Source organism: Anabrus simplex, chromosome 6 (assembly GCF_040414725.1).
Source record: "Anabrus simplex isolate iqAnaSimp1 chromosome 6, ASM4041472v1, whole genome shotgun sequence".
Classification (NCBI taxonomy): Eukaryota; Metazoa; Arthropoda; class Insecta; order Orthoptera; family Tettigoniidae; genus Anabrus; species Anabrus simplex.
In genome coordinates this window covers 268352127-268371033 of record NC_090270.1, presented here as the reverse complement: position 1 = coordinate 268371033, position 18907 = coordinate 268352127, and the positions used below count along the sequence as shown (strand labels likewise).

The window sequence follows — 18907 nt, the reverse complement described above, 5'->3', positions numbered from 1 at the left end:
ATCGCCACAAGATCTATCTGTGTCAGTGCGACGTAAAGCCAATAGGAAAAATAAATTATTGTAATATTTCAGATGTTCCACCGCCTGCATAACTTGTATACAGATGTCGTCTGTAATCCTTTTTACAAATCTGGTGATCTAATCAGTAAGCCAGAGTCGAACATAAAGGGCTGTGATTCCCAGCTGTTGCATTATCTCGCCTGGTTGTACAGCATTTATTTTTGCTTTACAGTCGACTAAAGACCTTCAGACCATTTTGTTATAAGTGAAGGTAATTTAGAGATGTGTTATTTTTGCCCTTGGATATGTGTGCATGATTTAGCATATTAAGCAAGCAAGCTAGTGATTTTACATGACCGATAATATTGTTGACCGTAGTTGTGAGACCTCCAATTTTACTTGGAAACTGTACCATTGGGACGCGACTTGTTATTTTTAAAAATCATGCATGCGTTGCCGAGGTTTTGATTTACCATATCAGATCATTAGTTGGTGGCATGTAGTTTTGGAATATTCCATGATTATCCTTTACTTATTTGCAGCTTTGGATATGTTACAAACACAAAGATTAAATTCATCATTGTCGTGGAGGCATCTAATACTTTACTCCGTGATAATGAAGTTAGAACGGTACGTTATGGATAGTTGTAATGGCTCTCTTTCACACTATCAGTTAATATATTGTCAGATGTACAGCATCCTAAATTACTTTTCTGAGGATTACTGTAATGTTTCAGATGTTCCGCCGTCTGCATAACTTGTATACAGATGTTGTCTGTAACCCTTTTTACATTCCTGGTGATCTTATTATTTCCAAGTGAGTATTGATTTATTCATCCACTAGCAGCATTTCTCTTTTTAATCAATATTTCTTTTGTGAATAGAACACCACTCAAGTTTATTAATTTGGAAGGAATAAAAAAAAGAGAGGTTGGGTTGATTAATAAATGTTACATGTAAGTTACAATTACTTCTCTAACAATAAAATAAACACATAGCTTAATCCAAGCTTCATTACAGTGATAACCCCGGCAGAACTGTGCGCATACAATGTATCCAAGTTTTAATTTTCCGAGTGTTTTGTGTAGTCATTGACGTAACCATGTCATTATTCAGGTCTGACTCTATAAACACAGAACAGTCTGAAATGATGCAGTCACTTACGACTGAAAACAGTAGTACACAAATAATGTATTAGTCACAAAGTTATTAGATTGAAGGTATTGTAGATTGGAGGTGACAGATGAGTTAAAAGTTCTGGTAAGGCTAAACGGGTGTTTTTAAATGTAACATTTGTCCATTGAATATGAAAGATCACCAGTTGGATGTATCCACCACCTTCTCTGTCGTTTCTGTTTACAACAGTGTCTAACAACCAATAAAGAAACAATCGCTTTCAGTGTTATGCTTAATTCTGTCATAAATTTTCAAAATGCTTGAAATATTAAAAAATGCACGATGCTCTACACAGAGGCCCTACAGCAATGGCAACTACATTAAAAATATATCCTGTATCCAGCATGCTCTGAAACTTAACTGCATTGGAATAAAGTGCTACATTCATTTCCGTAAAAATTGTTAGATTTAAAAATAACCATCTAGCCATAGCCTAACTGAATTTAAGGCAAGCCTGGAGTGATGAAATCAAATGATGCTATGTTTGGGACTATATTTATTACATCTCACTACTATTGCACGATGCCTACTGGCAGATTATGTCAATAAAGTTGATTGCCTATCAGCGTTCCAAAACAGAGGAAAGCCCACTATACTTTATATAAAACATTTGTTCTTAAATTTATGTTAGGGCTTATTGCATTATCTTAGTTATAAGAGAACTTGAATATATTGTAATTGCATTAATTAACTAACTTTTCTTGTGAATACTTTCCAAAAATTGTCATCATATACACTAGGCCGTCTTATGTTCGGGCCAATACAGTATGTTATGTAAAGTCTGTAGAATGTGCACTTGGTTATTCTATGATGATAGATTCTGATTTATTTAAATTTGTTGTCATTAATTTTAGTATGTCAGGTTGTGAATACAAAACTGAACAGGTGGACAGTACTGTATTTAGGATGTGTATTCTCCCAGACTCGGAAATTAGTCATCTTGAACAGGGAATGCTTTACTATTCTGGCAGTGAACCAGAAAACCGTAACCGCTGGAATGGAGTTTGAATTTTTATATTATCTGAATACAGGAAGTATGTCAGGAACTTAGTACTTATCTCAGAACAAATGATGATACAGATTCAAAGTCACCCTTTCAACATCAACATTATACAAGTATATATTCTCCTACAGCCGACGAAGCTTTTGACGACTAAGTCGAGGCACTCTGTGAGATAATGAACAGTTTATATAGCAGACACGACAGCAATGATATCAAGATAATTTCAGGTGGTGGTAATAATAATAATGCTATTTGCTTTACGTCCCACTAACTACACTTTTACGGTTTTCGGAGACGTCGAGGTGACGGAATTTAGTCCCGCGGGAGTTCTTTTACATGCCAGTAACTCTACCGACACGAGGCTGACGTATTTGAGCACCTTCAAATACCACCAGACTGAGCCAAGATCGAACCTGCCAAGTTGGGGTCAGAGGGCCAGCACCTGAACCGTCTGAGCCACTCAGCCCGGCTCAGGTGATAGTAACGCCAGAATTGGACAGGGGCAAAGATTTGACTTGGTAGACAACTATGGTCTGGGTGTAGCTGACAATCAAGATCAGTCACTACTGATCTGCATTTCGGGGAGTAGCCCAGGTGGCAGATTCCCTATCTGTCATTTTCCTAGCCTTTTCTTAAACGATTGCAAAGAAATTGGTAAGTTATTCCAATCCCTAACTCCCCTTCCTATAAACAAATATTTGCCCAAATTTGTCCTCTTGAATTCCAACTTCATCTTCATATTGTGATCTTTCCTACTTTTAAAGACACCACTCAAACTTATTCGTCCACTGATGTCCTTCCAAGCCATCTCTCCACTGACAGCTCGGAACATACCACTTATTTTTGCAAGTAATTTCTGTGACATACCACTTAGTCAAGCAGCTTGTCTCCTTTCTCCCAAGTCTTCCCAGCCCAAACTTTGCAACATTTTTGTAATGCTACTCTTTTGTCGGAAATCACCCAGAACAAATCGAGCTGCTTTTCTTTGGATTTTTTCCAGTCCTTGAATAAAGTAATCCTGGTGAGGGTCCCATACATTAGAACCATACTCTAGTTGGGGTCTTACCAGAGACTTATATGCCCTCTCATTTACATCCGTACTACAACCCCTAAATACCCTCATAACCATGTGCATAGATTTGTACCCTTTATTTACAATCATATTTATGTGATTACCCCAGTGAAGATCTTTCCTTATATTAATACCTAGGTATTTACAATGATCCCCAAAGGGAACTTTCACCCCATCAACGCAGTAATTAAAACCGAGAGGACTTTTCCTATTTGTGAAACTCATAACCTGACTTTTAATCCTGTTTCTCATCATACCATTGCCTACTGTCCATCTCACAACATTATCGAGGTTATTTTGCAGTTGCTCACAATCTTGTAAACTTATTTATTACTCTGTACAGAATAACATCATCTTTCCAATAATACTGCCTTGAGGAATTCCCCTCTTAATTAATACAGGGACAGATAAAGCTTTGCCTACTATAATTCTCTGAGTTCTATTTTCTAGAGACAGAGCCACCCATTCAGTCATTCTTTTGTCAAGTCCAGTTGCACTCATTTTTGCCAGTAGTCTCCCATGATCTACCCTATCAAATGCCTAAGACAGGTCAATCGCAATACAATCCAATAGACCTCCTGAATCCACAATATCAGCTATATCTTGCTGGAATCCTACAAGTTCAACTTCAGTGGAATAACCTTTCCTAAACCCAAACTGCCTTCTATCAAACCAGTTATTAATTTCGCAAACACGTTTTATATAATCATACCTGCTAACTTTCCCAATTTAGGTGGGAGACTCCCAGTTTTCGACAGTTTTTCCCGCCTTCTGATTATTCTATTATTTCTCCCGATTTTAGCTTATTTTTTGGTGAGCTTCAAACATTCAAATCCCACCATTTCAGCTGTGTACACCAATGGCCGGTAGTCCTTCGCTCTTTAGCCGCTTTCAAATGAAATATCAACGTTTATTACTATGAGAAGCACGCGCAAATGTGCGATGTTTATTGAAACCTGTATATCGCGACGCGTACATCGATTGTCAATCTCTCGTTCTTGTGTGCTATGTTCGTATTCATTCGCATCAGTCTAGACGATTCTAGAGACTAGTCGCTAGATTTGAAGTCCTTTTTTAGTAATTTAGTGACAGAATTTCAAAGATAGCGACTAGTAACTTTTCTAGAGATTTTAGGAGCCATTTGGAGGCAAATCTGGCGAATTTTAATTTATTACTTGACTAGCTGTTACCCGCAGCTTTGATCGCGTGGATTTCGTAATTTGATAACAGTAATCATTCCTCGGTGTTGCACTAAGACATTATCTGAAAATCCCTCAAGTAGGAGTCTATCATCTTCAGTTTTCGAGATATAGGTATCAGAATTCAACTTCTCCTTCTTCTTTTCTCCCCACTTTAAGTGGATTATCCGAAAACAAAAATACATATTTCTTTATTTCTAAAGGAGATTCCAAATACCAATTTTCGGTACATGTTTCGTTTTTGAGATACTCTTTTTAAAAGTTCACCCCATTTTCACTTTTTTTAACCCCACTTAAGTGGATTTTCCAAAACAAAAAATGTGTATTTCCTTATTTTTAAAGGAGATTCCAAGTACTAATTATCACATTTATAACATTTTAAGTTTTTGAGATATATGCATCCTCATAAAAAGAATTCAACCCATTTTCAGTCCTTTTCACCCTCTGAGATGAATTTTCCAAAAACAATAAAAAAAAGTGTTACTTTACTTTACTTTTAAAGGAGGTACCAAATACCAATTTTCATGTCTGTAACATTCTGTTTTTGAGATAAGTATCCCCATTAAAAGACTCAACCACTTCTTCAGTCCTTTTCACTCCCCACCCCTTAAGTGGATTCTTTGAAAACAGAAAAATGTGTGTGTATTTTTAAAGGAGATTCCAAATACCAATTTTTACATCTTGAGTTTTGAGATATACTCATTTTAAAAATTCACCCCCATTTCCACTTCTTTTCATCCCCCCTCCTTTATGTGTGAATTATCAGAAAACAAAAACATACATGTTTCTTTATTTTTAAAGGAGATAACATGCACCAAATTTCACGTCGGTAACATCTTCAGTTTTTGAAATATAAGTATCCTCATAAAAAGGATTTAGTCCCTTTTTAACTTATTATTACCCCTCTTAAGTAGATTTTCCATAAACAAAAACAAATGTTTCTTTGTTTTTAATGGAGATTCCAAACACCAATGTTGACGTCTTTAAACTGTTAAGTTTTTGAGATATAGATGTACTGATTTTAAATTCACCCCCCCCCCCTTTTCGCTCCCTTAGTGATGGAATATCCAAAAATCCTTCCTTTTGAGCACCTACAATGTAATATAAATGTATCCACAAAATTTCATTTTTTTATGTTCAGTAGTTTTGGCTTGGCGATGATGAATCAGTCAGTCAGGTCATGTTATTTTATATGTATAGATAAATAGTGTTGCGCTTCGCATAATCGCGCGGGCGTGTGATGCAATATATTAATCTGTGCATTTGCCAAGTAATGGCATCTAAGTTCATGAGTGATACAAATGTGTGGAGCACGAGTTTATACTATTTTCGGGAGGCTCATTACAGACCGATCGTCTCACTCACATACTTCCTGTGAGGGAATAGAGATGTGTAATTTTTAGCCTTGTAGCAATAGTCAGGTTTTGAGACAATAAGTGTTATAATATGCCTAGGTATACCATTGTACTCCAGTATTGTTTGAAGTTGTAGTGTACCGAGCTCAATAGCTGCAGTCGCTTAAGTGCGGCCAGTATCCATTATTCGGGAGATAGTGAGTTCGAACCCCACTGTCGGCAGCCCTGAAGATGGTTTTCCGTGGTTTCCCATTTTCACACCATCCCATCGTCGCCATAAGACCTATCTTTGTCGATGTGACGTAAAACAAATAGCAAAAAAAAAAAAATAGATGTTGTAGTGGCAGTGTTCTTAATTGTTATGAGAAGTGTTATTCAATTTAATGTGTGATTATGGGGAAGCCGTCATATGTACAAAGCTAAGGAATCAGACCAAGTGAATTGGTGTCGTGCAATTAGGGGCGCGCTGCTGTTAGCTTGCACTCCGGAGATAGTGGTTCGAACCCCACAGGTGGCACCCTGAAGATGGTTTCCGTGGTTTCCCATTTTCACACCAGACAAATGTTATGGCTCTACCTTTAATTAGCTATAGCTACTTCTTTCCCACTCCCATCCCTTTCCTTTTCCATTGTCGCCATAAGACCTATTTGTGTCGGTGTGAGGTGAAGGAAAATTTAAAAGCATATGTGCACCTGGTGGCTTTCTGTGGGCAAATGTTTATCCAGGTTGTTGGAATTGTGGCAGCCTTTGTCCATTGTGCTCAATTATGAAGTGAAGTCATTTAAGACAGGTCAGCTTAGAAGTCTCGAAACTTACCATATTTCAAAGATGAAACAAACATCAGTAGAGGGTGCTGCCCCTTCAAGGAAAAGAACCAATGAATCACCAGTCCCGTATACTTCTTCATTCAAAACAACTAAACAGGATTCCTTCATTAAGTGCAATCTGTCTCGTGAAGAAAGGATTTTTATGTTCCTGTCATCAAATTTAAATAAGCCTTTATGCCTATTTTTATCAAATGTTATACATACAAGTGTGCCTCACATCCATTTACTGCAAGATCTGATGCTTGGTTAAGTCCTTCTCTCTTTTGGAAGTCAATTACCACAGCAGGGGAAACCAGAAGAATGATTGTGACTTGGTCATTGGTAGTTGCACTTTCCAATTCATAAAGCATCTGAAGCATGGTGAGGAGGAGTTTTCTCATCATTTCAAACATACTTCACTGATAGACAAGTTCATGTTATTCTTGGTATTTTAACAATCCCTCACAGTAACACTGGTGATAGGATATTTAGTCAGGTGACTAAAACACGAACAGAGTTCAAGTTATCTATTGGTGATGAAAACTTGGAGAGGTTGTTGACAGTAAAATCAAGGCTACAGGGCAACTGCTTTCAACAAACCTTTGATAAAGGTTTTCTCAGACAGGCAAAATCTGCCACTGCTGCTTCTTTTAATCAATGGAAATTTTCTACTGATGGAGAAGTTTCTGTAAATCAGTAAGATGGAAGGAAGGTAGGTTTACCATACCATACATGTTCTTATAAATTTTCCGTTGTTGTATACGAGTATTTAGGTATCACTGAATATGAATACATATGAGAGTAAAATATTTGTGGATTTTGATTCCACTCAGTTTCCTCAAAAATATGTGTTAATTTAAATGTGGACTTGACAACATGATGCATTGAGCTTGCTAGGATAATGTATTTATTGTGCAAGACATGTAGAATAAGCAATTTCGACCAATTGTATCTCCTGATTTTTCCTGATTTTCGTATCAGAATCTCATGATTTTTGGTTTTGTAAAGTTGGCAGGTACGTATAATCAAAAAGAATGCTTTCCCAAAGCTTACATACAATGCATGTCAAACTGACTGGCCTGTAATTTTCAGTTTTATGTCTATCAACCTTTCCTTTATACACAGGGGCTGCTATAGCAACTCTCCATTCATTTGGTATAGTTCCTTCATGCAAACAATAATCAAATAAGTACTGCAGATATGGTATTATATCCCAACCCATTGTCTTTCGTATATCCACTGAAACCTTATCAATTCCAGCTGCTTTTCTAGTTTTCAACTTTTGTATCTTATTGTAAATGTCATTGCTGTCACAGGTAAATTTTAATACTTCTGTAGTATTAGTCGCCTCCTCTATCTGGACATTATCCTTGTAACCAACAATCTTTACATACTACTGACTGAATACTTCTGCCTTTTGAAGATCCTCGCATACACACTCCCCTTGTTTATTAATGATTCCTGGAATATACTTCTTGGAATCTGTTTCTGCCTTAAAGTACTTATACATACTCTTCCATTTTTCTCTAAAATTTGTACGGCTGCCAGTTATGCTTGCCATCATGTTATCCTTAGCTGACTTCTTTGCTAGATTCAATTTCTTAGAAAGTTCCTTCAATTTCTCCTTACTTCCACAGCTATTTCTAACTCTATTTCTTTCCAACCTGCACCTCCTAATTAGTCTCTTTACTTCTCTGTTATAATATAGTGGAACTTTACCATTCCTTACCACCTTTAAAGGTACAAACCTATTTTCACATTCCTCAACAATTGCTTTAAACCCATTCCAGAGTCAGTTTACATTTTTATTTACCGTTTTTCACCGATCATAGTTACTTATTAAAAACTCCCTCATGTCTGTTTTATCAGCCATATGGTACTGCCTAATAGTCCTGATTTTAATATCTTCTGTTCTTTCACATTTAATTTTAACTACCACAAAAAGCTTCGTGATCACTAATACCATCTATTTCTTCAGTTTCTCTATAGAGCTCATCTGGTTTTACCAGCACCACATCCAGAATATTCTTCCCTCTAGTTGGTTCCATCACTTTCTGAATCAGCTGCCCTTCCCATATTAACTTATTTGCCATTTGTTGTTCATGCTTCCTGTCGTTTGCATTACCTTCCCAATTTACATTTGGTAAATTGAGATCACCCGCTACAATCATGTTCCTTTCCTTATCGTTTCCCACATAGCTGATTATCTTATCAAATAATTCTGAATCAGCGTCTGCGCTACCATTTCCTGGTCTGTACACTCCAAAGACATCAAGTTGCCTATTATCTTTGGAGACGAGCCTTACCCCTAGAATTTTGTGTTTGTCATCTTGAACTTTTTAGTAGCTTACAAATTCTTCTTTTTGCCAGAATGAATACTCCCACTCCTACCATTCCTATCCTATCTCTACGATACACCCTCCATTTCTGTGAGAAAATTTCTGCATCCATTATATCATTTCTCAGCCATGATTCAACTCCTATTACAATATCTGGTAAGTATATATCTATTAAATTACTTAATTCTATTCCTTTCTTTACAGTACTTCTACAGTTGAGCACTATCATTTTTATGTCATCCCTACTTGATTTCCAGTCCCCTGTTCCCTTAACACCGCTCCCTAGGCCACCCCGTTTCCCTGAATGTACCGCCCTATAACCCATCTAAACAAATTTCCTATCTTATATGTACCACTGCAGTTTAAGTGAAGGCCATCTGAGCACAGATCGTTGTCTCCTACCCACCCATTAGGATCTAGAAATCTCACTCCCAGTTTCCCACATACCCACTCTATAGTCTCATTTAAATCCCCAATCACCTTCCAGTCAGTATCCCTCTTACACAGTATTCTACTGATAACAATCTCTGCTTCCTTAAACTTGACTCGTGCTGCATTTACCAGGTCCCACACATCCCCAACTATGTTGTTACTTGTACCTTCTTGTCTTACATTGTTAGTACCAACGTGAAACACTACCACCTTCTCCTTTTCCTCCTCCTCCTCTTCTACTTTTCTCAACATCTGCATTAGCCTAATTCCTGGATAACACTCTACCCTGGTATCCTTTCCTCCACACACTTTCCCGACATGTCTAATGATTGAATCCCTCATGACCAGAGCCTCAACCCTACGCACTTCATTTGATCCCCTCCCCTCCTCGTCAGCCTTATCTTTCCTGACAGCTGCAGAAGCTACTTCCTCCTCCCTTTTCTCTATCCCATGACCCTGTTTCACCTGTCTTTTCCTATCCACTACTCCACTTTTCCCTTTCTTACCTCTTCCCTTTCTCCTACTTCCTCACTTCTCAGCAACAGTTCCCTGTCCCTCATCTTCCCTTGGTTTTTCTATCTGAAGTGACTCGTACCGAGTTCTCACAGACACCTGTCCTGAATTCTGATCCTGAATGGGGCCCTTAGCCTGCAATCTCCTTCCCCTTGAAACATTAGACCACCTGTCTTCTACAATTCCCCCCCTTCCCATCCCTCTTTTTCACCTACTGTATCCTGTACATTGTCCTCTGAGAGAATCCTAATTATCTCCCTCAAGCTCTCCAACTCCTCCCTCATACTCCTTAATGCCTGGCCACACCCACAGTTCCTACACTTGCACAGAGATACTGTAGGCTATTTGAATTTTGTCAAGAAAACACACCGGCAGTCACTAACACTTGGTACAAATTACCTAAACGTTGCTTATACACATGGATATCACCTTTTAGAAGTAAACTCCAGTGACCCAGTAAGGAACCAGATTAATTATATCCTAATTAAAAAGTGATTTATGAACATGATCGAAAGAGTGACAACATGTCCTGGTGCAGACATTGGCTCCGATCATGTCCCGGTATTAGCAGATGAACAGTTGAAATTAAAAATAGTTAAACCAAAATAAGTTTCAAACAGAATGGACACTACTAAACTGATGATGATGATGATGATGATGATGATGATGATGATGATGATGCTTATTGTTTAAAGGGGCCTAACATCTAAGGTCATCAGCCCCCAGTACTGAACTACAAGATACTACAACGGACAAGCAATTAAAGAAAAGTTTAACAGTAATACAGGGAATGACTTGATCACAAATGTTGGTAACCCACAAACCCAGTGGGAAGTACTGAATAACATATTGGTTGCCGTTTGTAGAAAATGTCAGAAGATGCATAAGAGGATGATGGATGAGATACTGAAGCTTATGTATCAAAGACTACTAACAATCTGGAATGTAGAGGATTATCAGCAGATACAAAGAGAAATTACAATAAAAATCAAAATAGCTAAAGGAAAATGGATGGCAGAAATGTGTAAAGAACTAACAGAGATAATTGAAAAACATGATAATTTCAAATTGCACATGAAGGTCAAGGAGACAGCACAGTTATACAAAAAATCCAACATCAGCCACTCTTCTTGACATTGCGAACATCCCCATTCTGGATGAGCAGGAAATCTTGGGAGAAATTCATAAATCAACAGTTCAGGGATGATAGAGGCAAGAGTATGAAATTCAGTACTGCTGATGGTCCAGAAATAATGAAGGATTGCTGCATGTTCTAGCTTTAACTCTTAATAATAAAACACCAGGGCCTGATCATATCCCAACTGAAGTTTTAAAACTGATAATAGAAGACAATATTGATAAGATCACCAAGCTCTTTAACACAATATACAGTACAGGAGAAAGTCCATGTGCCTGGCTACAATCAACATTAATTTCCTTATCAAAGAAATCACATCCAAGGAAATATAATGATTACCATCTTATAAGTCTAATGCTGAAGATATTTCTGCATGTTATACAAGCATGCATAAGATCAGAGTGCGAAATGGACTTGGACGACAACCAGACGGGGTTCAGAAATGGCTTTTGTACCTGAGAGGCATAGTTCATATTCATTGTTCTCCTTCAAAGATGCAGAGAACAAGGCAAAGATGTATTTGCATGAGAGAAGGCATTCAACAGAGTTAAACATGAAAAACTGAGAGGGGTCTCTGCCAGAAACTGTCAGACATAAAAAATATATGCATCTTGCAAAATCTTAACTGATACCAGCGACTCACAATCGAAATCGGATGAACAAGAACTTCAGATATAAGTATCAAAAGAGAGTATATCAAGGTTGCATATTTTCAAAGCTCCTATTCAACCTCTGTGCAGATCACATCTTTAAAGAAGCCTTGCATGACACTGAGCTAGGTGTGAAAGTAAATGGAGTCCTCATAAACAATAGTAGATCTGCAGATGGTGCCCTAATTATATGCAACACCATTGAAGGTCTTCAAGGACTGCTCGGTAGAATTCATCTCGGTTGATAAAGATAGGGTCTAAACAACAATACTGCAAAAACAAAGTTCATGGTATTTAGCAGAAGCAACTATGAAGTATCTCCATTTCATTAAATAATCAAAACATGTGATAAATCCCACATATCTTGGGAGCTCCAAAAACAGACAATCTGGACCCTGAAAAAGAGATCAGATGCCATATTAAGATTTCGAGATCATCGTTCCAAAAGATGAGATCATTCTTTTGTGATAATCTAAACCTCAAACTCAGGCAAAAGCTGTTGAGATGTTACGTCTGGTCAACACTGCTTTAAGGAGTAGAGACCTGGACTGTCATAGCTTCCTCCATGTACAGATTTAGAGGCGTGTGAAGTGTGGTACATAGGAGAATGCTCGGAATAGTCTGGACGGATTTTGTAAACAATAGTGAAGTGTTACGGAGAGCTAGAGTTGAGCATGAGCTGGCAAATATCCTGGACAGCTGTGGACATTTTGACCTAAACATCCCAAATTTTGACTCATCAGTCTGTAGCACGTTTCAATTGGTCAGTGGACCAAGATTATCATCTCGGTGTTAAGAAAGGCTTTTTGGCAGATATATGTCCACACAACTCAACATCACGTAAACAATATTTTAGAGCCGACACTGAGCATGCATGCGCCGAACGACGACCGAAGCTCTTGCACGGCCATATTTAAAAATGGTACTTACTTAAAAAAGCATGCTTTGTGTATCATCTAGAACTCGGTATTTAAGGGGCAATATTAACAAAGGCTACTTCAATGCCAATCTATCACTTATATAAAATTAATTGTTGACAATTTGTCTCGCTCTTTTGTTAGGAAGCCTGCACTTCTGTTACACCCGAAAGCCCATCAGTGTACGCAAGCGGATACTTAAACAAGCAGTGATAAATCTTCGTTTAGGAATTACTCCAGTTGGAGAATCAGTGAAGGAGTTTCAATTGAACCACAAGTTTTCTTTAAAATAATATGTGAACAGGTCACATTAGTTCATTAAGCTACTCGCTATGACCAGGAAATTAGCAACTAGCATGTGTAGAATATTTTAATGATGCATATTTTTTAATGAAACAGTGTAGGTTGAAAACAACAGTAATATTGAGGCCAGATTTTTCAATACTTTCCAGAAGAGGAAAATTCAGATGGTTAGTGTCCACTCGAAGAGTATGTTTTTTATTTTTATTATTATTATTATTACTAGCTGAAGACAACCTGCTACGCTTGGTTTTTTTGTACATCCGTGCAGTATTCTCTATACAACACAGAAGACTTGCATTAAAAGACCACTCTTTTTCTGTTTCTTCTTTTGTTTTTATTATTTTTTCGGGGTACATACAGTAAATATCTTACATTCTAAGTCATTTCATAAAAATACATTCTTATACACTACATTTGATGTCTTGTTGCCTGGCGCACACACAAACAGATTTTCTGCTTGTCGGACATGCGAGAAAACAACGGTGAGCTGACCATGTGTGAAACAGGAATCCTTCAAATTAACTCCACAGTTGTGGAACGTTTGATGATGAGACATATTGATAGTCATACTATAAGCTAATCTCACTCGAAATTGCAATCATTTGAAACAAAATGACGAATCATTTGAAGTCAATGGAATTCTTGGTATGAAAACCGATTTTCCTCTTTCTCTGCTGGTTAGGATTACTTTTCTTTTTTTCTATTTGCTTTACATTGCACCGACAGATAGGTCTCATGGCGACGATGGGACAGGAAAAGCCTGGGAATGGGAAGGAAGCGGCCGTGGCCTTAATTAAGGTACAGCCCTAGCATTTGTCTGGTGTGAAAATGGGAAACCACGGAAAATTATCTTCAGGGCTGCCGACAGTGGGATTCGAGCCCACTATCTCCTGGGTGCGAGCTCACAGCTGCGCGCTCCTGACGGCACGGCTAACTCAACCACCATAGTGCATGTTGGGAAACTCAAGGCTACTAGCACAGACAAACACCAGTGGTCTGCAGTGGGTATTTGTGGCTCCAAGGTAAAATACACAGACACACGCATATGTTTTTATATATAGTCAGCCACTTTCAACCCCCACATCCCCCACACCACCACAGTCACTGACACGCACTCACCATAGTGCGTGATGGGAGACTGGAGGCTACCACCACACACAATCACCAGTGGTCTGAGACGGGTAGTTGTCGCTGCGAGGTGAAATATATGAACACACACGTCTAATTTTATATGTAGTCGGGCCAGTTTCAACCCCCATATCTGCCACACCACAATGGCTACATACGCACAACCACTATAGTACACGTTGGGAGACTCGAGGCTACTACCGCACACAAACACCAGTGGTCTACGGTGGGTAGTTGTGGCTGCAAGGTGCAATGTACGAACACACATGGCTATTTATGTATATAGTTGGCCACTTTCAGCCCCCACATCTCCCACACCACCACAGCTACCAACACACAACCATAATAGTATACGTTGGAAGACTCGAGGCTACTACTACAAACAATTACCTGTGGTCTACGGTGGATTGTGGCTACAAGGTGAAATATTATGAACACACACGTCTATTTTTATATGTAGTTGGCCACCTTCAACCCCCATATCTACCACACCACCACAGCTACCGACACGCAACCACCATAGTGCATTATGGGAAACTCGAGGCTACTGCCACACATAAACAGTGGTCTGCGGTGAAATAATACGGACGCACATGTCTATTTTTATATATATTTCGGTAAGGTAGATTAATTAGGCATTCTTCAGTACCGATGTCCAGTATGTAGGGATGATTATTTACTAAGAATGTTAACAACTTCAGTACAGTTTTTATGGTGAGCAAGTTGCTTCATTTTGAGAGACCGTATACTTCAGTATGTATACGATATATCATATTTGAGTTGGGGGTGAAGAGGACTTTTCACAATAACCTTATGCCATAAAATGCTTGTTGAGGCATGCACTGTTATATTTTCAATCTCATGGTCTGTAAAGCCCTTTTTTTATGTTTTGAAAATGCTTTGATTCAAATTTTACTGAAAATGTGCAATTTATACTAAAATGCAATGTAAATACGAAACACAATTATTTCAAAGAAAACTGTGTTTGTCTTTTAGTCTTCTGTTTGGAAACTTAAACCAAAGAGTTTGTGCTTTGTTGCTAAGCTCAGATCCCAGAGTTTGTCAAAGCAGGCGTGCAATGTCTTTGCAGTCGTACAAAGTTTATAGATGCTGAAAGATATTTCAGTAAATACATTTTAATTATAAGTGATAGAACATAGAGGAGGGAACTGGGAATCAGTGGTGAGAGAGAAGACATTTCTGGACAGACAACGATTGCGAAGACTCTATCAACATCATGCTGCCCGGCACGCTGGAGGGGTTCTATGATGATGATGATAAACACGAATGACAGAACAAAATATTCATGTTCAGTTGATTTCCTTCAACAGTGTCACTGATTCATAATTATGACTTAAATTTATTTTGTATAGTTTCTTTTCATTATTCTGACATTTCATCAAATAAACAAATCTATTACATCTTAGCCTATATCACTTAAAAACAAATGTATAATATTATTGTACTTTATGCCTTTTTATTATACATTAGAACACAACAGAATACTCACATGCTAAGTAACAGTCACTTTACATCATAGTTTCATGATTGTGAATCCAGTCTGTTCATCCCTGTTCTGAAGGCTGGTGTCTTGTAGTTAATCTCCATGCTTGTGTTGATGTCTACAAATTTGTGTCCTGTGTCTGATTGGCTAATGGCAATTCTGGTTTATTGTTGAGTGCTCTGATATATGCTTTTTCTATCTTGTTTTGTAATGTTGATGGGTTTGTTCTGTGCAGAAATTGTGGCATCTGCTGCATTCGACTTTGTAAACAACAGGCAAATTAATGTATGAACAATAATGTTATTGTTTTTATTGTAATTGGAGTAAACCAATGATTTATAATGTATGTATAGCAAGATAGGAACTTGGATGGAAAGATAGATTAGAATAAACATGATGATAGGTCAGAGTGGGAACAGGAAGGAACAAAAATAAGACAGGACAAAAATGGAATCACTGAGGCACGGCACACACTCAGCGAACAAGGGACACGACACATGGGGGTGTGATTAGGATGACATGTCCAAAGTGAATGCAGCACATGCAATCAAGAGGAAGCTCTCAAGTGTATTGGCGAAGAACACTGTCTGTCCCATATGTCAGTGGGCATGTCCCATCGAGGTATTGCCAGTTATATTTCATAGGACATGTCCCAACCAATTGCACATGAATTTGGTGTGGTGATTAAAATATATGCAGTACAACAGAGGCAACTACTATAAATTTTATAGTAGAAGTGGAGAAGCATTAAGTGCTGTATAATTACAGATTGAAGGATTATTCTAATAGGTCCGTATGTGAAAATATCTGGCGAGAAATTGAGAAGTACCGAGCTCGATAGCTGCAGTCACTTAAGTGCAGCCAGTATCCAGTATTCGGGAGAGAGTAGCTTCGAACCCTCCTGTCGGCAGCCCTGAAGATGGTTTTCCGTGATTTCCCATTTTCACACCAGGCAAATGCTGGGGCTGTACCTTAATTAAGGCCATGGTTGTTTCCTTCCCAGTCCTAGCCCTTTCCTGTCCCATCGTAGCCATAAGACCCATCTGTGTCGGTGCGACGTAAAGCCAATAGCAAAAAAAAAAAAAAAGAGAAGTATTCAACATGTCTTAGTAAGTAGGCCATCATTTATTTACAGTGATTAAATACATACAGTGAATACTTCAACATACAAATACAAGGTACTGTAGTTACAATAATAAACTTCCTTGTTGTTGTATTGAACTAATCACAATCTCAATATCATTATCTCAAATTTAAAAAAAGTATATACTAATGGCATGACAAATAGAATACCTAGTGAGATCACTCAATAAAGTTCAAGCGCTGGAGCCTAACACCAACGCTACACGGTCAGCTGTTTTACACTGATATGTAAATAACCAAATACAACACTCAATTCCTTAGACTTATGAATAATACTGTCAGAGAGTTGTAAATCCTGTTCTTAGTCCCCACGAAGAAATATCTTTGGATCTTAATAAGAGAACACACAAGATAAAATCGAACATTGCAAAAAGCGAAAGCAGTATTATGCTTTACATACTTTATGAAAAATACTTTTTAAACAGGACACATAAAACATTAAACATACACCAGATTCCGAATAACACTGACACTTTCCTGAAATAAAGCAAATGACATAAGTTACCCACCATAACTAGTTTGAGGCCACTTTTGGTAGTTTACGAATAGATTTAGCAGATTGTTGAGCTTGAAGATCTCTGCGGATTTCATTTACTCTAAAGAAGAATCAGCACTTTAAGTAGTGGTGGACCAGTTTAGGAATAATATCCTAACTGTGTTCAATACAACAGCCAGCTCCTGATGGCAAAACTGAAATTGCCTTAATCGAGTCAAGATATTTGTAAAAAATATCACCCCACATCGACCTAAAGGAGCTCAGTTTTCATGAATTTTCCTTTCAGTTTGGAAAAGAATGTCACACGCACTTATACATGGACATGTTAGAAACCTTGTGTCACTGCCAAAGCTGTAATCTTTAATTTCTGTAAGAACTGAAAAATGACTTTCACTAGCATGACGGAGAGAATGGACACAGGATATACACTTGATGAAATGAAATGGCGTATGGCTTTTAGTGCCGGGAGTGTCAGAGGACAAGCTCGGCTCGCCAGGTGCAGGTCTTTTGATTTGACCCCCGTAGGTGACCTGCGCGTCATGATGAGGATGAAATGATGATGAAGACAACACATACACTCAGCCCTCGTGTCAGTGAAATTAACAATGATGGTTAAAATTCCCAACCCTGCTGGGAATCGAATCACGGGCCCTTGTGACTATAGGTCAGTATGGTAACCATTTAGCCATGGAGCTGGACTATGTACTTGATAAATTTTGAGGATTGCTTAACACATACTTGGCCACATCATAAACTAAGCGGTTTTAAATCGAAGGATCGGGAAAGGGGCTAAAGTCCGGCACAGCACTTTCCCAATCTATATATATAAAGTAACTTGTCCTGACTGACTGACTGACTGACTGACTGACTGACTGACTGACTCATCATCGCCGAGCCAAAACTACTGGACATACAGGAATTAAATTTTGGGGATACATTCATATTAACATGTAGGTGCTCGCTAAGGGAGGATTTTCGGATATTCCGTCGCTAAGGGCGTGAAAAGGGGAGGTGAATGTTTAAAATGAGGATATCTATATCTCAAAAACTTAAAAGTTTAACAGACGTAAAAATTGGTATTTGGAATCTCCTTTAAAAATAAAGAAACACGAATTTTTTTGTTTTCAAAAAATCCCATTAAGGGGGTTGGAAAGGGGGGGGGGGGGGAAATGGGTTGAACACCTTTTATGAGGAGACTTATACCTCAAAAACTGGAGATGTTACAGACATGAAAATTGATATTTGAAGCCTCCTTTGAAAATAAAGAAACACATATTTTTCTGTTTTTTGATAATCTGATGAATAGGGGGTGAACAGGAGTTACAAACGGAGTGAATTTCTAAAAAGACTATTTGCAAATTATTTCAGATACGTAACATATTACAGATTTGAAAACTGGTATTTGGAATTTCCTGTAAAAATAAAGACACATAAATATCTTTTTTGAAAAAATCCACTTAAGGGTAACTGAAAAAGGGGGTGAAATTTAAAAATTAGTGTATCTACAGTATATCTCAAAAACTTAACATGTTGCAGACATGAAAATTGGTACTTGGTGTCTCCTTTAAAATTAAGGAAACACGTAATCTTCGGTTTTCGGAAAACCCTTAATGGGGGGGGGGGAAGAATTGAAAAATTAGTTGAATTATTTGTATGAGAATGTATATATACACACACACACACACACACACACACCAAAAATCTAATGATATTACAAACGTAAAAATTGGTAT

At 37.9% G+C, this 18907-nt stretch overlaps 1 protein-coding gene across 1 annotated transcript in view; it reads left to right on the top strand.

Moving 5' to 3' along the window:
• Nucleotides 1–18907, top strand: part of LOC136876437 (trafficking protein particle complex subunit 2-like protein) — an 83701-nt gene that overhangs the window by 45181 nt on the left and 19613 nt on the right. Inside the window, exons 3-4 of the mRNA XM_067150412.2 lie at nucleotides 543–630; nucleotides 738–817. Of these exons, the coding sequence (XP_067006513.1) occupies nucleotides 543–630; nucleotides 738–817 (168 nt within the window). The remainder of the gene's footprint in view (nucleotides 1–542; nucleotides 631–737; nucleotides 818–18907) is intronic.